The 25,611-nt window shown below is 40.8% G+C and overlaps 1 protein-coding gene across 3 annotated transcripts in view; it reads left to right on the top strand.

Moving 5' to 3' along the window:
- BRINP3 (BMP/retinoic acid inducible neural specific 3) overlaps window positions 1–25,611 on the top strand; it is a 170,946-nt gene that overhangs the window by 81,890 nt on the left and 63,445 nt on the right. For all 3 annotated transcript variants that reach the window (XM_084868877.1, XM_084868878.1, XM_084868879.1), the window contains exons 3-4: window positions 1,347–1,537; window positions 7,591–7,781. In XM_084868877.1, the coding sequence (XP_084725003.1) occupies window positions 1,347–1,537; window positions 7,591–7,781 (382 nt within the window). The remainder of the gene's footprint in view (window positions 1–1,346; window positions 1,538–7,590; window positions 7,782–25,611) is intronic.

Below are 25,611 nucleotides of genomic sequence, written 5' to 3'. Positions count from 1 at the left end.
AACTCACGTGAATCAGAATCTTCAGGAAATAAAAGGTTTGCACCCCAAGATTGCAATGTCTGCACAGTCCTTGGGTCCTTGATTCTCACGTTACCCCAAGGTCAAAGTGCTCTGCCTCAGTTATGATGTGCTGGAATGATTATCTTGCTAGAAAGTAATTGAATAAACTATCTAATAACCCCCTAATCTTGATAGCTTTACATGAAAAGATTTCTTTTTTAAAAATTTTAAAAAATATATATTTTGATTGATTTCAGAGAAAAAGAGAGAGAGAATATAGAAGTATCAATGATGAGAGAGAATCATTGTTCGGCTGCCTCCTGCACACCCCCTACTGGAGATCGAGCCCACAACCCGGGCATATGCTCTGACCAGGAATAGAACAGTGACCTCCTGGTTCATAGGTTGGTGCTCAATCATTGAGCAACATTGACTAGATACACATAAAAATATTTTAGAGTATCTGAATTGCAAGGAATTCACCCCATTTTATCTCGCTTATTATCATTTCTGAGCCCTTGAGGTTAGAGGTTTTCCTACACTCATCTATATTATTAGCAAGATTTCTGATAATAATAGACAGTAAATAGTAAACTATGAATTAAATGTTTTTTGGGGGAATTTGTTTTATTGACTGATTTCAGAAAATGACAAATTTGTTAAAACTGTTTTATAACCATTCCTGCCATTTTTTAAAAAAATTTTGCACATCCCTTAAAAGTCATTCTGCGGTTTGAGAAATTGCTACTCAAGTTGAATTTGGGTTTCAAAGTATGTTGTCCACAATAATTATTGGAAAAAAAAAACACACCAAAAAGCCACCAAACAAACAAGAACAGTTTCTCATTTGATCAGGTTTTTAACATTCTTCTACAGCTTCAGAATATCCTTGAGTTTTTACATTTTCACTCTAATGTGAATAGACCAAGGAATCATTAGAGTGATGAAAATAAATTCATTCTCTTCTTTCAACTTCCCTTAGAAAATGAAAAAAAAATTACTTTAGTTTTTCCCTTTTAACAACTTCACATTCAAATTCTATGCATAGTGAAATTATTATTATTATTTTTTTTTATTTTGCAGCTTGGGGGTGGTGGGGAATCAGTGAGAACTGTTTAAGTGGCTTATTTTTTTCCTCTCCATGACTGGTTTTAGAATATGTACTCCAATTAAATAAATGGAAAATATTGCTTCTCTTACTCATAACCTGAGACATAGTATTATAAGTAAGGAGTGCTGTAAGGAATGTAGAGACCCCAGCTTAACCTAGCAGGTGAACTTGACAAATGAAAAGCTTCAGCTAGATTATGTGTTTATAAATAAAAATAAATAAATTTGCTTTTCAGGGAGTTTGGCCGCTGGAAAGTAAATAACCTGGCAGTTGAGAGAAGAAATTTCCTCGGCTCCCCTCTGCCTCTTGCCCCCGAGTTCTTCCGTAACATCAGACTGTTGGGACGCCGGCCTACCCTTCAGCAAATCACAGAAAACCTTATCAAGAAATATGGGACCCATTTCTTGCTCTCTGCTACGCTGGGAGGTACGACTCTTTGAAAATACTTGTGCCCATGTGTGTGCTTGTGTGTAAACCTGTATGGATCCAGTAAAAGTGTTGATGAATCCAGAGAGCTGCCATTTGAATAATTCTAGAATCCACTGGTTAACTTACCCAGCACATTCAAGGAGTATTTTCCTAAAGGCCTTGTGTGGAGTTGACAAGGTAGATGAGTATGGCTTAGTTTATGTTAGTGATATTGTAATAGTGCTGACAGCCAGAAAGTTATAAAACCCTACCTAGTAAAGGAGAAACATGCAAATTGATCGTACCTCTGCTATGCCCACAAGCCATGCCCACCAGCCAATCAGGGTGAGTATGCAAATTAACCCGACCAAGATGGCAGTTGATTTGCATATCAGGGCCAAGCAAAGGCTGACCACAGCAGAGAAAGAAGCCAAGTGCTGCAGAAAGGAGCCAGAAATGCAAGCAAGCAGGGCAGGGGAGAAGGGAGGGAAGCAAGCAGGGTGGCGACCTCAGCAGGAAGCCCTATTGCAGGAATCTTCCTGCAACAGGCCACTAGTATCCTAATAATTATGGAAACAGATTCTGAGAAAGCTGTGTCTATTGGGCTTAATAATGTCAGCTATTATTGATGCAATAAAAGCTGAAGTAACAGTAGAATATTATTAACATAGGTCTCATTAAAAAAAATAAAATAAAATCCAGTGGTTTCAAAACATATATAGCCCTGGATGGTTTGGCTCAGTGGATAGAGTGTTAGCCTGTGTACTGAAGGGCCCTGGGCTCAATTTTGGTCAAGGGCATGTACCTCAGCTGCAGGCTTTTCTCTAGCCCAGGGCCCTTGTTGGGCAGAGTGCATGAAGGAGGCAACCAATCAATGTGTTTCTCTCACATGGATATTTCTCTCTGTCTTTCCCTCTCTCTTCTACTCTCTCTAAAAATCAACAGAAAAATACCCTAGGGTGAGGATTAATAAAACAAAAACAAACAAACAAAAAACACATATAAGGCTTCCCTGCCACTATCAGCAGTATAGGCACTCAGAAGAATGTCAGGGCATAAAATATATTCCCCAAATAAGAAAGGAAGGGACAGAGCGAACACAGAGAGATCAAATAGTGGAGGATTCTCATGGACATTTATTTGTTTAGCTGCAAAATCCTGGTGACTTTTTGATTTGTTTTGTTGCCTTGGCATTATGGATGCCACATGTTGGGTTTAAGATTAGTTTTGGTTTCGTAGGTTTCCTGTGAGATTAAATCACTTCTTCAGGTTGACTCTTCCCAGGATCGCAAGAGGCGATCTCAGAATTGCTATGCTTCGTTACTTACAAAGTCTTGCTCAGTCCTTTTATAAAGGGGTTGGGTGAAATTCCCACCCTCACTCACCTTCCAATCTCTGAGTCCCCAGTGATTTAGTGTTCCTAGTATTCTCTATTGGAGTTCTTTCTCTCCCCTCACTGTTAGATAGATTTCTCCTCAGGTGTCAGTTGTGTGATGTCAATAATTTAGCTAAAATATATGAAATTATTAAAGTGGCTCAAGGATATAAGCTATTTGCAATTAACAGGTGTACGAGGTTGATTTCAGGCAATTTTAGAATGATTGCTGTTGTAATTACACGAAAGCTTTCTTGTTGCTGTAAGTATATTTTTATCTTTGTATGTTTTACCTGACTGGGCATGAAATTGTATTACTCCATATTTTTTTTTTAAAAAAAATCAGATTGATGGTATATAACTTCAGTTAATTCTCTCTCACTCTCCTTTATTAACTAACAATAGGAAATGACTCCAGGGTAACACACCACGAATGTCATGTGTATAGCACACATTTTTAAACACACAGCCATTTATTTTTATAACTAGGGATTGCCTGAGCAACAAGATTTTCAACTAGATGCAAATATGTTTTAAAACAAGTTGAGTGTAGAATAGTCACAATCAGTATTAGAGTGTTGAAGAAAGAAAGAAAAATATGAATAAATATAAAGTAATTTAGGACATCATATTATTGACTTAGAGATAAAACTTTTGGATAGCAAATTTGAAGCCATGGATGGGGTATTTTATGATAGATAAAAGCCAACGATTGAATTACTTTCCTATGGGGTAAATAAATTATAAGAAGCCTTCTTCAATATATATATCGTTTTCTCCATTTATTTCATCTTATAGCTTCCAGGCCATTTATCAATATAGAAATTCAGCTGCTTCTCTTCTTACAATGATATCTAAACGCCATCACTGCTTAAATATCTAAAATAAGCTCCTCAATTTGCAGGATCAATCTTGAAAAAGATTGCACTCTTGGGATTTATTGATTCCTAGCTAAGAGATATATTTCATGCCTGATGTTATAATAAATTTCATTATGATAAATATATGACACATACAGAAATAAAAGTATATCTGGGTACTTAATATAGACATACAACAAAGAAAAAGGGTCCCTGGTTTGATTAGGGTCAGGGCACATGCCCAGGTTGAGGACTCAATATCTGGCCCTGGTAGGGGCTCATGCTGAAGACAGCCAATCCAGATGTCTCTCTCACATCAATGTTTCTCTCTCTCTCTCTCTCCCCATAAGATGCCACAGGGATTGAATAGCAATTAGATTATTTTCTATTTTATTGCATTACAGAGAAGTATAAGACATGAAAATGTTCTCATTTAATTTCAGAAATACCCAATTCTCTTTCATCATTGATGTTTTTATGTCTGTGTGAATTACATTCTATATAAAATATCCACAGATTTTCATTCCGTGTCACATACCACCTTCTTTCCACATCGACTAATCATTTCTCATTTTCACTTAGTCTCTTATTAGGAAGTACACATTTCCTTTATTTTAGTTTAGATTTAACCTAATTAAGGAAGAAAATCTGTCAAAAAATATATGTAATGTATTTCTTAAGCAAATATGAAGACCTATTGAAAATGCATGACACTATTTCTTCCATGAGGATGCATATTCTGTTTTAAGAAAAGAACTGAAAGGAAAAGAAATAATTTCGGAAGCTTCTTATCCCATGAAATCATTAAAGTAATGGCACTAAAGGAGCAAAAAGACTGGTGTTTAAAACTAAGTATTTAGCTTGGCCTGTGTGGCTCAGTGGTTGAGTGTTGACCTATGAACCAGGAGGTCAAGGTTCAATTCCCAGTCAGGGCACATGCCTGGGTTGGGGGCTCCATCCCCAGTAGGGGGCATGCAAGAGGCACCCGATTAATGTTTCTCTTTCATCATTGATGTTTTTATCTCTCTCCCTTTCTTTTACTTTCCAATATATATATATATATTAAACTAAGTATTTACTCATACTACTTAAGATTATATTGGTCCTCTCTCTCTCTCTCTCTCTCTCTCTCTCTCTCTCTCTCTCTCTCTCACACTCCCTTTCTCTCTATGTCTTGCTCTCTTGTTCAGTCTCTCATCTTTATCTCTCATGTTTCTCTAATAAACAAAATGAAAAGTTTGGAATTAAAGCAATGCTCTTCACTAACTTTTAATTGTCAAGCAGTTATTGACTAAAAGGACTTGAAACTACTTACATAAATAATAATAAGATATAATAATAAGATAATGAAGGAAATGAGGTTCAAATGGTTATGTCCATTGATTTTAGTCATAAGAGTCCTGGACACTAAGTCAAAGATAAATGTTCAATTTAGAATAGTATAAAGTTGACTATATATATTTCTTATTCTTCTTCATAGACCTCTGCTAAGGTAGATAAATCTCCTGCCTGCTCCTTTGACAAGTTATGAGCTGAGTTACCTGTAACGGTTCAAACACCAAGACCTCCCTTAAAGGGACACGCAAGTCACTGATAAAGACAGACATTGGAACTGGTAATAAATGGTGCTGTGATTTAGAGCCTCATTACTCAAACGTGGTCCATGCTTCCCTGTACCAGCATCACCTTGGAGCTGGTTACAAACGCAGAATCTCCGATTCCATCTCGGGTTCATGAATCAAAATCCACACGTTAGCAAGGCCTTCAGGTGATTTATATGCACATTACGCTTGAGGAGCCCTGATTAGACTTTCTCTATAAACGTAGAGTGCTCCGGAGTGTTCCAGAAATTCCCCTTCTGAGAATTCATCTCACCAGAAGAAGAGAAGGAATCTGCTAACCACACACAACAGAAACGCTCACTATAGCCTTGTTGGTAAACAGCTCCAAAATAGAAGTAACTTAATTACATTCTACTCAGGGTGGATTCGTTTCATCTACCCTTGGAACTATTTATTTCCAATTCCTCCCTCCCTCCCCCTCCCCCAATGTTATTGTTCCATAGAGAGGAATATGGTATGGTGGGCAATTTTGTTTGGAAACATTTCAGATGCATTTGGAATATTCCTATTAATAGTCATGAGGTCAGTTTTCCTTCAGAGTGTTGTGCAAAACATATGATGCTTCTTTCTCAAAGCTGCATTCGGCCTGCTATCCCCTTCCTGCAATACTTCGCAGATGCCAATTGGTGTTAAGCCAACATGTCTGTTTCTTAGCGTCTTTATATATTTGGTTCTGCTTCTTGTCAGAAGCCTATTTTTCTAAGATTGTTTTTCCCCCCATTATGTCTGCTTGCTTGCTTTTAAAACAGTCTTATTTCCTATAACATTATCTTAGTAGAAAGATAGACATTATCGGGACAAGTGGCTTTTAACATATTAGGCCAAAAATGGATGATCATCAGTTGCAAAAGCAAAACAAACATGGTGGGAGCTGAAATATAATTTCAAAAAGGACAGCAATACCCAAAATAACCCACGGATTTCAGTTCATGGGATAATCAGATCCGTCTCTACCGAAAATAGAATAACATTTTTAAACTAAAAGGACACATTGAAAGGAAAACCTACAATTAGATTTAAGCTACGTTTGCAATGGTTATTTCTGGATGACGGATCTCTACTCAAATAGCGGTTCTTTATAAGCAAAACTCGCACAAAAGCAAAACAGATATTCACAGGGAGATCTTCCAGTGGAAGGAAAGAGAATGACCTGGAAGACATCAGCCATAAACACACTTTTTTATTTCCCCCTGGGTGGAATGGTAAACATCATAGTTCAGTAGACAAACCCAAGGTTAGTAGTAATAATACAATAAGATACAGCCCACCTATAAGAGTTGGCTTTGTTGCAATTTTAAAAATCTATGCGGCCCCAGTGATTAAACCATTGGTGTGGCTACGTGGTTGAGTGTCGACCTATAAACCAGGAGATCACAGTTCAATTCCAGTCAAGGGCACATGCCCAGGAGGCAGCAGATTGATGATTCTCTCTCATCATCGCAGTTTCTATTTCCCTCCCTTCCTCTCTGAAATCAATAAAAATATATATATTTTTTTACAAAATCTCTGTGGATTGTAACTATAAGAGGCACTGTGTGTTCCTGGTGTTATCAGTTTTGACCTGGGTTCCCTTTGATCCTTTCTGATGCCTCCACTTTGGACCATGCTTGTCTTCCTCAGAGAGGAGAAAAGCAAAACCATGGCTGTAACATTGCCACGATTCTCCAGACTTGTCTTGGATCATGGCATATTCTGTTTGCATTGCCTTCCACTGAGCTAAGCACTTTCCTCTCTGATACCCAGGCTAATGGAAGTCATTCATGAACAACCCCTAGTTCTTCTCAACATTGGACCTTCATTCACATTTGCATCCATGATGGCATACACAGTACTTGCAAAAAGGAATCCAGTCTGGTCGCTGCTGATTTGGCTCAGTAGATAAGAGTGTCATCCTGCCTACTGAATGGCTCTGGGTTCGATTCCAGATCAGGGCACCTGCCCAGGTTAGGGAGGGCTCAGTCCCCAGTAGGGGGCATGCAGGAGGTGGCCGATCAATGACTCTCTCATCATTGATGCTCCTATCTCTCTCTCCCTCTCTTTTCCTCTCTCTGAAATCAATAAGAATATATTTTTAAAAAATAAATAAAAGATTTGCCCTTTTGATGTTTATCGCTCTTTCGTCTCACCATGTCTGATTATTTCCTCAGTTGCAGGTAATGGAAAAGTTGGATTTTTAGGTGGGAAATGGAATAACGTCCCATACATTTAATGCAGGAGAGGAGTCGCTCACCATTTTCGTGGACAAGCGGAAGCTGAGCAGAGGATCTGAAGGAGCTGATTCCAGCACCAACAGCTCCTCGGTCACCCTGGAGACGCTGCATCAGCTCGCTGCCTCCTACTTCATTGACAGGGACAGCACCCTGCGGAGACTCCACCACATCCAGATTGCATCCACTGCCATAAAGGTAGGACTGAGTCCACCCTCCGTGTATGTCATGGCTTATTTCTCCCATCTCTAAAGACCAGCTCTAGCCCTAGCCGGTTTGGCTCAGTGGATAGAGCATTGGCCTGAGGATTGAAGGGTCCAGGGTTCGATTCCGGGCAAGACCACATACCTCCTTTACAGTCTGGATCTATATTTCTTTCTTCCTTTCTTCCTTTCTTCCTTCCTTCCTCCCTCCCTCCCTCCCTCCCTCCCTCCCTCCCTCCCTCCCTCCCTCCCTCCCTCCCTCCCTTCCTTCCTTTCTTTCTTTCTTTCTTTCTTTCTTTTAAAATATATTTTATTGATTTTTTTTTTTGCAGAGAGGAAGAGAGAGGGTAGAGAGTTAGAAACATGGATGAGAGAGAAACATGGATCAGCTGCCTCCTGCACACCTCCTACTGGGGATGTGCCTGCAACCAAGGTACATGCCCTTGACCGAAATCGAACCTGGGACCTTTCAGTCCGCAGGCTGATGCTCTATCCACTGAGCCAAACCAGTTTTGGCTGCAGGCTGGATCTTTCACCCCAGTTGGGGCATATGCAGAAGGCAACCAATCGATGTGTCTCTCTCACATCACTGTTTCTCGCTCTTTGTTTCTCCCCCTCTGTCCCACTCTTTCTAAAAATAAAAATATCAAATATTATTTAATTCAGTGGGACAATCCAGTAATTAGAGGGGGATTTTGTTATTGTTGATAACCCACCTCTAATTATTGGCATGTCCCACTGAATTAAAGAATTGCATTCTAGAATTATTTTAACATTCCCTTTTGTGGTGAGGTCTGTAATACATTTCAAATGAAACGGTGTGTGTCTTGATGTAATTTTTTTAACTTGATAATTGGGTCAAGGTGCTTCATGGCAAAATATTAACTGAATTGCCCTTAAATTATTATGTAAGTTGATCCATGAGCTCCTCACAGAATGTGCATTGATAAAAATATTGTTTTAATAACATTGATTTTTTTTGGTAAATCTCCATATTTTATTTTATGCATTTTAAATACATTGTCCTTGGACGGAGATGACTCAGAGTGGGCAATGACACCACTGTCATTAAGAAGTCTGCTTTAGCCAAAACCGGTTTGGCTCAGTGGATAGAGCATCGGCCTGCGGACTGGAGGGTCCAAGGTTCAATTCCGGTCAGGGGCGTGTACCTTGGTTGCGGGCACATCCCCAGTGAGGGGTGTGCAGGAGGCAGCTGATCGATGTTTCTCTCTCATCAATGTTTCTGACTCTCTGTCTCTCTCCCTTCTTCTCTGTAAAAAATCAATAAAACATATATTTAAAAAAATATATGCTTTAAGCAATATTCCCCCCCCCCCAATGCTATTAAAATGAGGTGCAGATGTTTGGTTATAACTTTCTAGAAGTCAAGATACACAATATTCTAGAATTCATGGATGAACCTCATATGTTCACTAAAGTCCTTTGCTTGTGACTACATTTAGGTTAACTTTACTCAAGCTGAGAGAAAGGGAGAATAAGTCTTTTCTAAAAAAAAAAATTTCTTTTCAAAAGAAAGAGAGAAAGTTATTGTGGTTTCCAAAACAATAGACTTCTGGCCATATTTCACTGGCAATTTAGGTCAACACGTACTGTGTTGGCCACGAGCCACTGCAAAGCGAACAGACTGGAGGTTTGGCAGAGTATGCGGGTGTGATCCTGGGTGAAGTTCACAAGAGCAGAATAAAATACAGAGAACATTTCTGCTTATTTCAACGGCGACAATTCGTTATTATGGTAAAAAACAGTCTTTAAATATATTTTCTTGCTTTATGAGATTAAAATTAACATGTGTAGTTGTTTTGATCGATTAATTTAAAAGTTAGGCCTTCATAGTCTGGGAATGCTAGGTAAAACTAGCCGAAAATATATATTTTGTGATGATGTACAGGAGAGAATAGAGGTAACATAGAAATACCTTTAGCTTAAGGCTTACGCAAAAAATACTGCCCATCTTCAATATTGCTAGTGGATGATTTTAGGGAAAAAGAGTTCTGTACATGCAAATGACACATTTATAGTTAGTTTACTTCTGACTGTAGGACTTAAGTTATACTGAGTAAGCACATGTATAAATAGCAGTTATGCTGCATAGATTAAAATGCAGCTGGCATGAACGATGTTTTAGTTAATTTAAAAGTATTGTAAGGTAGGCTATTGTTAGAGATATTCAGGGCGAGGTTGCTGAGGAGAAATGGATTTTTTCCCTCCCCCGAAATCAATTCCGATGATATAAACAAGAACTTAAAGTGTATTTTCTAATAGAAGACATCATTGTTGTAAGTGTGTTTATTATATGGCTATTGATTTTTTTTTTCTTTTTGCTCAGCACCAAGTAGAATTATACAGTAGAGTTTCCTGTACGCATACCGAGAGAGAGAGAGATGTTCATTCACAGTTCACGTGAAGATTTAATGGATACTCCTACCTACTCTCTTCTTCCACAAGGGAGCTTGGGTGGCAAAGGCATGTGTTTTAATGGTGAAAGCCATGGTGTGTAGGCATTTCTCTCAGGCTCTGGTGCTATTGCTAGGGATGATCAGGCTTCAGGAAGCTTTGAGCTGGCTGTGGAAATGAGACCCCAAGGAAAGTGGCTTTTCTGAGTGATATAAGGACAGCTCCGGGGAGAGAAAGGAGTGACCAGGAGCCTGGGAGAGAGGACAGCTCACCCTGCGAGGGCTGCAGGCAGTGCTTGCTGTCCATGAGCCATGGGGAGGAGTTTCGGAGAACATAATGGAAATGTTTGAAAATGTGTGTGAAGCCAGACCAGCGTGGCTCAGTGGCTGAGTGTCAACCTATGAATCAGAAGGTCATGGTTCAAGTCCTGGTCAGAGCACATGCCAGGTTGTGGGTTCCATCCCCCAGTAGGGGGCGTGAAGGAGGCATCGGATCAATGATTCTGTCTCATCATTGATGTTTCTTGTTTCTCTCTCTCTCTCTCTCTCTCTCTTTCTCTCTCTCCCTCCCTCTCTCTCTCTCTCTCTCTCTCTCTCTCTCTCTCTCTCTCTCTCTCTCTCTCTCTCTCTCCTCTCTCTCCCTTCCTCCCTCCCTCCCTCCCTCCCTCTCTGAAATGAATGAAAATATATTTTTTTAAAAGATGTGTCTCTCTCACATTGGTGTTTTTCTCTGTCTCTCCCTCTCCCTTCGACTCTCTCTAAAAAACAATTAGAAAAATATCCTCTGGTGAGGATTAAAAAAAGAAGAAAAAAAATATTGTTTATTGATTTCAGAGAGGAAGAGAGAGAGATAGAAACATCCATGATGAGAGAGAATCAATGATCAACTGCCTCCTGCACGCCCCCCACTGGGGATCGAGCCCGCAACCTGGGTTAGCTATACATATGTGATGTGTAGTTATCAAGCGCTTGTTGTAGCTCCTCAAAAGTAAGCTTGTTTATCTCCCAGTCTCTCCATCCGGAGCTCAGCTCAGGACATGATAGGAACTCAATAAATGCTAATTGAAATTAAATGAACCTCACCCAGCCTGAGCTGGATTGATGGGGTTGTGGCCATCCAACACTGCAGCTGTCCAGTGATGTTGGAGTCACCTGTTTCTAAAATTAGGCGAGTGCTTGCAACTGAGGCAAGGATGCTGAGACAGCTCTGAGAAGTTTCTCAAGGACCCCAGACAGACTTTTATCTTTCCTCAGCCCCACCTTCCTTTTGCCTCTTGGTAGCAAAATAACAGCTCTTCACACACACGGGAGGAAATCACAGAGCCCTCTTTTGGAAGCAGCTTGCTTTCTCATAAGGATGCACGGTTGCTCTTTTCTTTTGTAATCATTCTGTGTATTTCATTTAACTGCCATTCTCCAAACAGCCATGATTGCAACATAGCAGAACTAGGAATTCTTTCTGCGTAGCTAACATGTGAAGCTCTTTGGCGGAACTCACATTAGGAATGCCTGCAGCAGAGAGCTTGCGGGACTGTGCATGCGACACTTCGCACACATTTGTTGAGTGGATTTTGTTGAAATTGAGAAATACCAGCAGTCACCAAGGTGCTTAGAAAGGAAACATTTCTTCCTAAAGTAGGTACAGCCGAAACCAGTTTGGCTCAGTGGATAGAGGGTTGGCTTGTGGACCGAAAGGTCCCAGGTTCAATTCCGGTCAAGGGCATGTATCTTGGTTGCGGGCACATCCCCAGTAGGGGCTGTGCAGGAGGCAGCTGATCGATGATTCTCCCTCACTGATGTTTCTAGTTCTCTATCCCTCTCTCTTACTCTCTGTAAAAAATCAATAAAATATATTAAATTTTTTTAAAAGTAGGTACAGATCGGCTTGTGTTGAATCCATTTCCCAGTGTATCTGACAACCTCAGTAGAGAAAACGTGTTCTCCACTGATGGAGTGCATAGGAATTCATTTTCTTTCAAAATTATCTTTTAAAAAAATATATTTTATTGATTTTTTTATAGAGAGGAAGGGAGAGGGATAGAGAGCTAGAAACATCAATTAGAGAGAAATATTGATCAGCTGCCTCCTGCACAACTCCTACTGGGGATGTGCCCACAACCAAGGTACATGCCCTTGACTGGAATCGAACCCGGGACCTTTCAGTCCGCTTGCCTATGCTCTATCCACTGAGCCAAACAGGTTTTGGCTCAAAGTTATCTTTTTATTACTCATCAGTGTCTGAAATCAAAGAAAGGCTGCATTGGTTTTCTCATACTTGGTAACAGCCCTGGGAAGGAAAGTAAGGAACTGGTAGTCGGAATTGGAATGCGTGCCTGGTTTATGAGCTACCTGGAGTTTTTTGTTTCATTTTGAAGGAAGAGTCTATTTTTTTTTTAGTGCAGTTTTAGGTTTACAATGAAATTGACAGAATAATACAGAGATTTCTCCCATATCTCCTTCTTCTACAAATGCATCGCCACCCCCATCATCAATATCTCCCTTCAGAATGGTACCTCTGTTACAATTGATGAACCTATGTTGAAACATGACAATGACCCAGAGCCCATGGTTCACGTTATGATCACACTTGGTGTACATTATGTGGGTTTGGACAAAAGCATGATGGTGTCTATTCACTACTGTGATACCATTCAGAGTATTTGTGCTGTGAATACTCACCCCTCTTCTCCTCCTCCTCCCCCTACAACCATTTTTTTTTGCATAAATGCTGTTAAATATTTGATTAAGTTCAATGAATGAAATAAAAGTTGTATTGTACCTCCCCTCTAGCATTCTAAAATTGGTCCATCCACCTGATAATGGATAATAACCAGCCGTTATTAGCTGTCACATGGTTTTCTCAATTTCCTACTGCTGAGGTCGGCAAACTGCAGCTCCTGAGCCACATGCGGCTCTTTGGCCCCTTGAGTGTGGCTCTTCCACAAAACACCACGGCCTGGGCGAGTCTATTTTGAAGAAGTGACGTTAGAAGAAGTTTAAGTTTAAAAAATTTGGCTCTCCAAAGGAAGACTTTGCCACTTCTTCAATCATTGTCCTGTTGATTTTGGCTCTGTTGACTAATGCGTTTGACTGTCCTACTGCATCACAGGTCACCACCTGTTGATTGCATGATCTCACTTGAATTAACTTACATTCTCTATCCCTTTAATCATCTATAAAAGGGAGATAATGATATCCCTTATGTTATAAGGGCATCATGAATGTTAAAATACTTAGTATATTTAAGGGGCTGAGAACAGTGCCTAGCCCATATTAAGTGCTATACAGATGTTAACTTTATTAATTAGCTCACAATGACAAGTCCAAGGTGAGGCTGATAAACAGAGGACTCAGGAGCAAGCTCTAATACGGAAAAACAATTTGAGAGTAGCAGTCAGTCAAGGTCCCCTTACCCTTTTCAAAAGAATTGGTTCTTACAAAGGGAATCAAAGCCAGGGTACAAAAGGACAGACTATTTGTGAGAACTAAACTACAACAAATAATCCATTTATTGGAATTTATGAAAACTCACTGAACCTGAGAGAAAGGCTCACTTTCTGGTGAATTTAAGTATTTCTGCCCATAATCTCTGGAAGGCAGTTGGGGAAAGTCCAAAATTCTTTCCAAGTTTCAGTAAATTCGGGAGATCTCACACTTAACCTTTTCTTTCTGCGTGGCCAGTTTCGATTTTTGCCTAGATTGTTATCATTAATTATGATATTGAGATGATTAGGTCTAAAGGTTCTGAGCTTGCCTTTTATCTTTTTAACAAAGTACTCATTTTTCATGAGTCAAGGAGATAAGTGACAATTTGATCTCTATCTTAAAACTATAGCAATTTTTAACTTTTGGGAAAATGAGGAAAACCCTATGAAAAGTCATTTTCAAAATGAACTTTTCATTGAGTTTGCAGTTTTGAAAGAAAAAAAAAAAAGGCCTGGCATATGATATTAGGAAAGAAATGACCTCTATACCATTTACTGTCAGCTTTAACTTAATAAAGGGAGGACATTGATAATAAATAACTGAGATCATTTTTACCAGTAGAAATATTGATGCATAAGAAATTATATCAGTTATCACTCCTCAGTATAAATAATGACATATCACAAATTGTCAATCATCAACACTATCTTGACAAATTCTATCTGTGTACTTCCATTACCATCCTCAAACCCCAGTTCCTCTCTAATTTTTCCAATAACCAGTGGTCGGCAAACTCGTTAGTCAACAGAGCCAAATATCAACAGTACAATGATTGAAATTCCTTTGGAGAACCCCATTTTTTAAACTTAAACTTCTTATAACACCACTTCTTCAAAATAGGCTCGCCCAGGCCTTGGCATTTTGTGGAAGAGCCACATTCAAGGGGCCAAAAAACTGCATGTGGCTCGCGAGCCGCAGCTTGCAGACCATGGAATTAGGCCCTTCTTGGTATAGAGCTGCACCGCTGTTCTCCTTGACCCCATTGTATCACCTTGTACACGCAGCCTGCTTACTGCCCTAAGAAAAATCCTCTCCAATCCTTTCTGGATCCAATTTGCTCAACATTTGGAAGGTTTCTTATTTCCTCTTCTATCTAATGCTCTGTAGACAATAATCCCTGGAATTGAATGATGCAATGTCTGGGATCCTTACTTGCTCAGCCATTTCAGCACTGGCTTGAGGGATGGAGTAAAGGAAAGGGTTAGCAAATGTTTGGAAACTGGAAAAGAAAGTAAACAGAGAGACAAAGCCAGCTCAGTAAGCCGGGATATAAATGAATGTAAAGATATGAAATGTTGTTAATATTTATGTAAAGTTTAAAAAAAAAAAAAAAAGATACTGCAGCCTAGATGGTTTGGCTCAGTGGAGAGAGCATTGGCCCTCAGACTAAAGGGTCCGGGTTCAATTCAGGTCAAGGGCACGTATCTGGGGTGTAGGCTTGATCCCCTGCCCCAGTCTGAGCAAATGTGGGAGGCATCCAATCCATATGTCTCTCTCACATCAATGTTTCTTTCTCTGTCTCTCTCCCTCCCTTCCACTCTCTCTAAAAATCGATGGAACAGTTGGGTGAGGATTAACAACAACAACAAAAAAGATATTGCATTCTTGAACACTCTAAGCCTTTAATATATTCTTCCTACACCTTAAAACTTGAACGCTTTTTGTCCAGGGGATTAAAGAAGACTGAGCTGGGTTTAAAAAGTAATTTGTGATGTGCTATGTAACCCTGAATTTATCTCCTGCTCCTCCCTTCGCTGAGGAGAACTTTCCCCCATCCGCTGTTTCAGAGGAGCTCAGAGTGAGCACAGGGTGTGCTGGGCATAGAATTTCTCTTTCAGATTGCTGTTTTTCTCTCTGGCTGCATTGTAAATGGTAGAGGTTCAATTTCTTTTACATTTTAAAGTGCACTTCAAAGTGCATTAACTTGCTAACATGTCTGCCCTGCAATGCTACCCTAATTTAATATCGGTCCTATAGCTTTTCTCTGTCTAACCTAGGCAGAAATCTGGCTTGACCTTAATTGTATTTTCTTTACTTTTAAGCCACAGTCTTCTCTGGCAATTTGTCGACTCGTGCATGGGAAATTTGGGCATTTTAAAAATGATTGGGTATTTTCTTTTAAATGTAGAGGTTTCTCTGAGAACCATAATACGCCTGTCAGGTTTAAAATACACTGCATTAGTCATGTGTGGCTTATGTAAGCAGAAAGGGCTGCACCTGTTTTAGTGAGGTGCCTGAGAAACCTACTCTCACCTTCCCATAACTCAGAGATGGCGAAAGCAATTTAGTTCAAACTCGCCGACAAGTTCACCTTTGGTCAAAGTTAAAGTTTGAAAAATCTCCTGCAAAATGGATCATGTCCAAGAGAAAATCGTGACCTAAAAAGAAGATAGACATTTAAAAGACTATTCAAAGACTGTTCCATTTTTTTTCCCCACTGAGTACATACAATTGTTACTTCATTTAAAATATTTCATTTTTCTTTTCTTTTCTTTTTTTGTTTTCAGTTCTTATTTATTTTACTCTTCTTGTTGCTGTTGTTACTCCTCACTTGAGGACATTTTTCCATTGATTTTGAGAGAGAGAGAAAAAATTGATGTGAGAGAAACACATTGATTGGTTGCCTCCCGCACCAATCCAGCCTGCAATTGAGGTATATGCCCTTGACTGGAATTGGAATTGAACCCTGGACCCTTCGGTCTGGGGGCCCACACTCTATCCACTGAGCCAGACCAGCCAGGGCCTTTTCACTTTTCTTGATATTTATCTTGATAGAAGTCCGTTGCTTGTTTTTAAATATGAAGCATCTATTACTTAAATTAGCTTTCTATTTTGGTAAGCTGAGTGAAGCCACTTAATTACTCTCAGTTGAAGTAATAAAATTGTCAATTAAAGCAAAATGTATGCATAATATGTGATCCTGCAGTCGTTAGATATAATCAAATGTTCGGTGCCCTGTGTCAATGCAAAGTTGTCTAAACCTTTATAAATTACCCAATTAATTTGCTTACTTGGGGGATGTTTATTCCATATCTGTGCGGTAGCCAGCACCACAAGTTGTTAGGCCTTCAGAAATGAAAATGCTGTGCATTTTAGCCTTGCGGTATTTAGTCTGTCTGGCGAGGCAGCTATATGCCTACTAAAAAAGGCAACATGGCAAAAATAACCAGGTCAAGGACACTCACTGATTCTTGTCTAAGGGAATTGATAAGAATACTCAGAAATATCAGATCTGGGTCTTATAGGATAAATAGTAGGGTAATCTAATCGCATGGAAAGAAAAATCCAGGCAAAAGATGAGAGCTTTGAAATGGGAAAGGAAAGGCTATGCTAAGAAAATGCATAGAATTTCAGAGTCTGAAGACCTCTGTGATTGTATTTACCGAAGTTATCTGACATGCATTGAGTTGTTTTTTCCCAGTTCTTTAGCTTTGCCCAATTTTCTACCCATGCCTTCAGGGTATCCTTGGCCAAATAAGTTATGGTTTCTCTGGCATTTAGGGAACATTTTTTGGCCCCTTTCGTGTTGCCCTTGGTCATGTGACTTGGTTCATGGAATCTTAATGGACATGACACATGGGGTTGCAATGCACTTTGTGGTGCTTCTGTCATTGTCATGTGAGTAAGTCACTATCTCTGTGGCCTGGGCCGTTCTCAGAATAAACACATGTGGGTCAGACCTGTGCCCACCACACAGCCTGGATCCTGAGCCTCAGTAGACACTCAGGCCACCAAGAATCAACCAAAACAAAGCTCTATTTAGCACCAGAGAGCTGATTATGGGACTAGGGAACTGTAGTTACAAATATAAGCGAAGAGAGCAAGAAGCCAATTGGGGATCTGTAACAGTTTTGATGTGTCCAGAATTTTGTGGGGAGTCTTGTTGGAATGGGAAACGTATCAACATTATAACTCAGAAACATGATTGGATTAGAAAAGTCTAATGGCGTAAACATGAGTTAGGATGTTGGTGCAATAAGTAATGGAAGAGTAGACAAAAGCCTTAACTTATGCAATACCAATAGAGAAACGTACAGGTTTGTGAATGTAGAATTGACTGCGCATCAACCACTGTAAGGCAGAGGGGAAGCAGCCAGAGAACATGAAAGTGGATTTAGACCTGAGAGATATGCTAGACACGGTGCTTCCATGAATGTATAGGGCATGACAGGACACTGGTTTCTTACATACAGAGCTCATAGAGTCCGTTTGTGACATGAAATGTATGAGGGATTTGTGAAAATCCAAACAGTAATGTCAAAGACAGTTGCAATTATGGGTCATGAAGTTCAAGAGAGAATCTAAAGAGAAAATATGTATTATCACTATCCTATATACTAAAAACCTAATATGCTAAGTGTCTGGTCATCTGGTCGTCCAATTCAACCAATCAAAGCATAATATGCTAATGATATGCTAAGGCTGCTCAACTGCTCGCTATGTTGTGCACTGACCACCAGGGGGCAGACTCTCTGACTGGTAGGTTAGCTTGCTGCTGGGATCTGTCCAATTGGGAGCTGAGTGAGAGGGGCTGGATACACCTAGAGACCTCCCGTTGCCCATCTTTGTATGGCCAATCTCCTGTGTCCCTCCCTGGCCCCAATTGTGCACCTGTGTGTTCCCTCAGCCTGTTCTGCACCCTCCCGAAATCTGGGACCCCCTCGGGGATGTTGGAGAGCTGGTTTTGGCCTGATCCTGCTCAACACAGGAGCTGCCCCCTGGAGATCAGTGCTCTCAGCCAGAAGCTGGGCTCAGGGCTAGCTAGCACAACGGTGGTGGTAGGGGCCTCTCACACCTCCATGGAAGCACTGAGGATGTCCAACTGATGGATCGGGCCTAAGCCATTAGTCAGGCATCCTATTAGGGTTCCTGGACTGTGAGAGGGCACGGACTGGGCTGAGGGACCACCCCCTGAGTGCATGAATTTCATGCACCGGGCCTCTAGTATAGGTAATCAGTGAAAGATGGCCCTGGCACATACAAAACTTAACCACTGAATGCATAAATAAGTGGAACAACAAATTGATCTCTCTCTCTCTCTCTCTCTAAAATATTATAAATAAAATAAGAATATATTTTTTAGAAAATAGGTGAAAGGTGGAAGTGAATTCAATCCATTACAGAGAACTTGTAGGTCTCTGTAGAAGAGAGGCATCTGGGGAAATGACCATTTAAAGAGAGACTTGACTCTCTTCCATCCACTCATTCATCTCTCCCAAGGTTTAGGTGCCCACAGGAAACAGGTCCTAAATAGCATAAGAACTTTTATAGCATTTTTTTTTTCATCCGAAATGACTGTCAAGTCTGGCCCCACAGCAGAAAGTCTTAATTTTGTATCAGAAAGCAATTGATCCCAGGAAGCACGGAGCGGGCAGAGGTGGCTGGCCCACATGAGTTTAGCTTTGTTTCCCTGACCCTCAGGAGCTGAAGAGTGGCTGAATAAATGGGCAGAGTTCTCCTGTTCAAGGCAGGAAAGCACCTCAGGGTGAAGCTAAATCTTAATAGCCTCACGGGGAACTGATAAGCTACTGTCATCCTTTTTAAGCTCCCAGCCCCCTGGCACAGTCTTCAGCTACTCTCAGCATTGCTGCCAATGACGTATGGTCGCAGCTGAACTGGAGTCCGAAAGAGTAACCATGAAAAAATACCAGCACATCTCAGCGAAGCCAGAACAGGAGAAGGAAGCACAGAGAGAACACTTATTCTAAACCTCCAAAGAAATCGGGCGACAGGAAACATTCTTGAACACAGAAAATACAGCTCAAAGTGTCGTGCTGTTGAGAAAAAGTGTAACGATTAATGGAGAATTGTTACTTATATGAATAGAAGTATATCTCAAAACTACAAAAAAAGGGAAGAAAAAATAGTTGTGAAAACTGACGTTAGAATTGAATATAGATGATATAGCCAACAGATACTGCATCTGGACATACAGAAATTTTATAAAAAGAAAAAAGTACTCACCAAAAAAATACAGTGGAATAAAATTTATAATCTACAGGAGGAAAACCATTTCAAACCAGATTTTATGTAGCTATGAAATTATTCAGTAACAACTCTACCCAGTTTGGTTATCCAACTTCCTAGTTACTAATAGATGTCCAGAGAGACTATTGTACTACTAGGAGGCACAATTGTACAACAAAAAAATGAAATTAAATTCATACTAATGCAGAGCAAGGGACAACAAGCCTAAAACCTCCACACAATACAACTAAAATAAATAGGAAGAAATAACACAACAGAGAGGAGGATTTGGGGGAAAGGAAATAGAAGAGGAAGACAAGAAAGGCAATGAGAGTCCCCATTGGAGTTTTCTGATTTTGTCGCTAAGTTTTAAAATTCTAGGTTAAGGATTCCAGAAAAGACACAAATGCCTACTTTAACTATTACCAAACTTTTTCTCATTTCCATTTTGTTATGCCTCCATTAATTACCCTACATAATAAAAGGCTAATATGCAAATTGACCGAATGTCAGAATGACCAGTCGCTATGATGCGCACTGACCACCAGGGGGCAGATGCTCAATGCAGGAGCTGCCCCCCGGTGGTCAGTGCACTCCCACAGGGGGAGTGCTGCTCAGTCAGAAGCCAGGCTTACAGCTGGCAAGTGCAGCGGTGGTGGCAGGAGCCTCTTCTGCCTCCATGGCAGTGCTAAGGATGTCAGTGAGACATTTCTCAAGGCCTCCTGGACTGCTAGAGGATGAAGGCAGGGCTAAGGCTAAGGGACTTATGCACCATCCTCCTCCCCCCTCCTCCCCCCGCCTGCCCATGAATGCACAAATTTCGTGCACCAGGCCTCTAGTTTATTATGAAGTATTCTCTTCGTTATAATTCTAAGGCTCTATATCAACTAAAAAAAAATGAGGGGAGGGTAATAATTTGATTACAGTATTGTTGAGCGATTTGCCCAATTTATTGCTTTTTTTTCTTGGCTCTTAGAATTTTACTAGTGCCTATGTAATTGATGCGGACTATAAGGTTCCTCTTTCTCTTATATTTTTATTTTGTTCATTTGAAGTCATCTTGGTGCTGGCTTTAATGCTTATTAAAGAATGTGGACTCATCCTAACTTTTGGTATGTGAATAAAGCCGATTTTCTTTTTTTTCAGGAAAAAAGAAAGAAATGACAGTTAAAGTGTTTCTGTAATGGCTAATTGAAACAAGTAATCTACGCTGTCTTTCTCATTATGCCTGAGTCTGTTCAGTTTTTGTATGGCGTGATTATCAGTTCTCTCGGGCGCCTGTCTTATCGGGTGACAAATGGAAGAATATGACAGTCTCGATATGACACGTTAGCTAGTCTGTGCACAGGCATGAGCTGTCTTATTATAAAAAGATAGCTTACATCGGAAGTGTTTGATGTGCTCCTGGAATTCAGAAATATTCAACACTTGGGGCACTTCAAAAGGCACGAGTAAAAAGTTTTACATTTTTTAATCAGAAGCGATAAGAAATGTTTTAATAATTCGTTCAGAGTAGGCATGGGAAATAGAACATTTCAGAGGAGTAATAGGAAATTTTGGTGAAAGGTTTTTTGGTGTTTGTTTTTTTTGAGGGAAATGGACTAGTGGGCATTTTGGGGAATGTCACACTACAATAGGCTGATTCCTGAATTAAAGGAGACATTTAAAAATATTAGCCATAATGTCGTTTTATTAATTTTTTATTATTTTTTAAAATATATTTTATTGTTTATTTACAGAGAGGAAGGGAGAGGGATAGAGAGCTAGAAACATCGATGAGAGGGAAACATCGACCAGCTGCCTCCTGCACACGCCCTACTGGGGATGTGACCGCAACCAAGGCACATGCCCTTGACCAAAATCAAACCTAGAACCCTTCAGTTCGCAGGCCCGACGCTCTATCCACTGAGCCAAACAGGTTTTGGCAGTTTTATTAAATCTTTCACGGGAAAGAAGTTCTGTCTAACCAGGTTCCCATCCTGGGTGTCCTAGTGCACAGGGCATTGTGTGGCCGGCATTTGGACAGGGGCAGTGGTTCTGGGTGTGCCTTCCCGGTGGACACTAGAAGCCATGTCCACCCTATGCTCTCCCGGTGCTGGTCCTCCAACACGGTGATGGGTGCTTTCCCTCCAGCTCTTGACATTCCCATCCTCCCATGTTTAGTCACTTTGTCAAAAGAAAGCATAGCCTCACCGTGGTGACTCAGTGGTTGAGCATCGATCGACCTGTGAACCAGGAGGTCACGGTTCGATTCCCTGTCAGAGCACATGCCCGGGTTGTAGGCTCGGTCCCCAGTGTGGGGGGAGCAGGAGGCAGCCAGTCTATGAGTCTCTTTCATCATGGATGTTTCTATCTCTCTCTCTTTCCCTCTCCCTTCCTCTCTGAAAGCAATAAAAACATATTAAAAATAAAAAAAAAAGAAAGAAAGAAAGAAAGAAAGAAAGAAAGAAAGAAAGAAAGAAAAGGAAGCATAGAAACAGACTGTGGAGTCTCAGAGGGAAGGCAGAGAAGGGCGGGTGGGTGGGAACAGATCAATCAGAGACCTTGTATATGTATAAGCATGACCCATGGACACAGACAATGGAGTGGGGGAGGCCTGGGGCAGGGGGCAGGGACAGGCTATAGGAGGCCAATGGCAGAATAAAGGGGGCATATGTAATACTTTCAAAAACAAAGATTTTTTTTTTATTAAAAAAAATAAGGGAAGCAAAATAGGTTACTCAGTTGATAGCATCATCATCAGCTCACAGTTAACTGCTAGACTGAGGCTCCAGGTGAGTACCATTTGGGCAGTATGAGTAGATCTAGAAATCCTCTATAATAAAAGGCTAATGTGCAAATTAACCAAACAGCAGAATGACCGGTCTCTATGATGCACACTGACCACCAGAGGGCAGATGCTCAATACAGGAGCTGCCCCCTGGTGGAGAGTGTACTTGCACAGGGGGAGCACCACTCAGCCAGAAGCTGAGTATGCATCCTCTCCCACCTCTGTGGCAGCACTAAGGATGTCTGAGTGCCTAAAACAGTGGTCGGCAAACTGTGGCATGTGAGCCTTGGTTTGCTGCTCTGTTGACTAATGAGTTTGCCAACCGCTGGCCTAAACCATCAGTCAGACATCTCCCAAGGGCTTCCAGACTGTGACAGGGCACAGGCCAGGCTGAGAGATCCCCCTGAGTGCACGAATTTTGTGCACTGAGCCTCTTGTATACAGATAAAAGAAATTATACAGCAGCCATCAATGCAGCCAGTGGTTCTGTGTAGGGCTAACCCTTTGCTCACCCATCCTGGCAACAGATGGGTTTGTGAACTCGGTCCCATTAGCTCAATTGTGGGTTAGAGCCTCCAAGTCTTTGGTGGATTCGGTCTACTGTGTCCCTGCTTATTCCATCAAAGGAGAGAGAACACACCTAGCCAGAGGGGTAGCTTGAAGTGGCAGGATCGTCAGGTACAGAAATGGTTTGGCGACAATAATAAGAAAGCCATGAGGTAATAGACCAGGTGAGTGTACCTGCAATATGGGGGCCAACGATGCTCTCCTAATCCCATTTTCCTCATGACTTTGTTATATTAAATTTAGCCACTCGAATAACTCCTCCTTCCCCATATTCATTTCTGTGGGATAGCTGGCAAAAATGTTGTTGAAAATCATCATAAAACCTACAAGTTGTTGTTTTCAATATATTTTAATTTACTTCAGAGAGGAAGAGAAAGAAACATCATTGCTGAGAAAGAAATCACTGATCAGCTGCCTCCTGCCCACCCCACACTGGGGATCGAACGCACAACCCTGGCATGTGCCCTGACTGGAATTCGAACTGTGTGACCTCCTGGTTCATAGGTCGATGCTCAACCATTGAGCAATGCTGTCAGGGCAAAACACTATTAGTTTTAAGATGATTTACATGAGCTCCAAAAAAGTAGTCTTTTATTTTAGACTTGGACCTTGAAGCATTTTTGGCCATTGAATTTTTAAAGTCTGCGGTCCATGCCGAAACCGGTTTGGCTCAGTGGATAGAGCGTCAGCCTGTAGACTGAAAGGTCCTGGGTTCGATTCTGGTCAAGGGCATGTACCTTGGTTGCAGGCACATCCCCAGTAGGGGGTGTGCAAGAGGCAGCTGATCGATGATTCTCTCTTATCAATGTTTCTAACTCTCTGTCCCTCTCTCTTCCTTCCTGTAAAAAAAATCAATAAGATATATTAAAAAAATAAAAATAAAGTCTGCAGTCCTTGTGAGCAGATTCAATAAGTAAAAAGCAAGGTGATTGCAATTCACAGAATAAACAATCAAGAAAATAAAAGCTCTCCCTGTGTTTGACTTCTCCTGTTTGCTTTTATTTCTATGATAAACGCAGGAAATGCTGTCCCACACGGCATTAATTTTTATGCGAAGCAACAGGAAAGAACCTGTGGCTCCTGACTTCCCGAAAATGCCATGCCTCTGGTGCAGGCAGTGGCCTCAGCCAGGGCAGTGCCCTCTAACATTGTCACCAGGATGCAGCCAGCCAGCCACAGCCCTAACCAGTTGAAAGCTGTATTGCTGTTTGTGATGCCCTGTGGCAGAGAAGTCTTCCTGTTGTTATTATTGACACTAAATGCATCAGAAAACTCTTAGCCAACTCCTTTGGAATAATAAGATCCTAGAGGTTGCCCTGACCGGTTTGGCTCAGTGGATAGAGCATCAGCCTGCAGACTGAAGGGTCCCAGGTTCGATTCCAGTCAAGGGCATGTACCTTGGTTGTGGACACATCCCTGGTAGAAGGTGTGCAGAGGCAGCTGGTCGATGTTTCTCTCTCATCAGTTGTTTTTAACTCTCCTCCCTTCCTCTCTGTAAAGTAATAATAACAATAATAATAATAATAAAACTTTTTTTAAAAAAGATCCTATAGGTTTTGCATAATGATGTCTACAGTTACCATTTATGTACCATCATCAGTTACAGACTTCACAATTGAAGCTTTTATAAAAATGTCAGTTTTATATATATAATAAGACATCCCCTGAAAATAAGACCTAGCACAACTTTGGGATAAAAAATTAATATAAGACACTGTCTTATTTTCGGGGAAACAGGATATATATATCCTTTATATATATATATATATATATATATATATATATATATATATGATTTTTTGCCACAGAGTTTCTTGCAATTGCTATGATTTGAAGCTATGTTCCTTATGGCAGAAATCAAAATAGCAATCTGTAGGAGTGAGCTTATAGATTTGGCCTCTCCAAGACCAGTCAACAGCCAGGCATTTAAATCCCATGGCAACCGAGGTTTAGGCACAAAGGAGTCCTGATGCTCGTTAGCGACCTTGTTGTGAGAGAATCGTGTCCAGTTTACCTTATTCCATAGCACCCTGGACGCTTTAATCACCTACGAAACCTCTCTTTTCTAGGCCCGGATGTACTTTCATGTTTTGATGGGTGCTCAGAGGGCATGCAGCGTCTGTCTCAAGAGAGCTGCCTGGGGCTGGTGGGTGGCGTGCCTGTGTGTTGTTTTGATGGAGGATAATTTATGGGGCATGGGAAAAATAGGTCGGTCATTGTCACCGGGCCTGGACTCATGGTGGCGAGGACAAGTGCAAATTGCACCAAAGCAATTGCTCTCCAAGAACGCTCTGTCTGTTTTGTCCCCAATCAAATGTGACTCCGTCTTTTGTGCTTTTCTCCTTAATAGCCTATTTCACATACTCTCTTTTTAAAAATACATTTTTTTATTGATTGCAGAGAGGGAGGGAGAGGGACAGAGAGAAACATCAGTGATAAGAGAGAATCATGGATCGGCTGCCTCCTGCATGGCCCCTACTGGGGATCCAGCCTGCAAACTAGGGCATGTGGCATGACCTCTTGGTTCAGAGGTCAAAGCTCAACTGCTGAGCCACACCAGCCGGGCTTCACATGCTTTATTTCATCAGCCATGTTTCTCCTTTCTCCTAACTTACATGTCA

The sequence above is a fragment of the Pipistrellus hanaki genome (genome assembly GCF_964339955.1).
Source record: "Pipistrellus hanaki genome assembly, chromosome: 20".
In the NCBI taxonomy this organism is placed as follows: domain Eukaryota; kingdom Metazoa; phylum Chordata; class Mammalia; order Chiroptera; family Vespertilionidae; genus Pipistrellus; species Pipistrellus hanaki.
The sequence above is the reverse complement of the archived record's forward strand: the minus strand, read 5'-3'. Positions and strand labels throughout refer to the sequence as shown.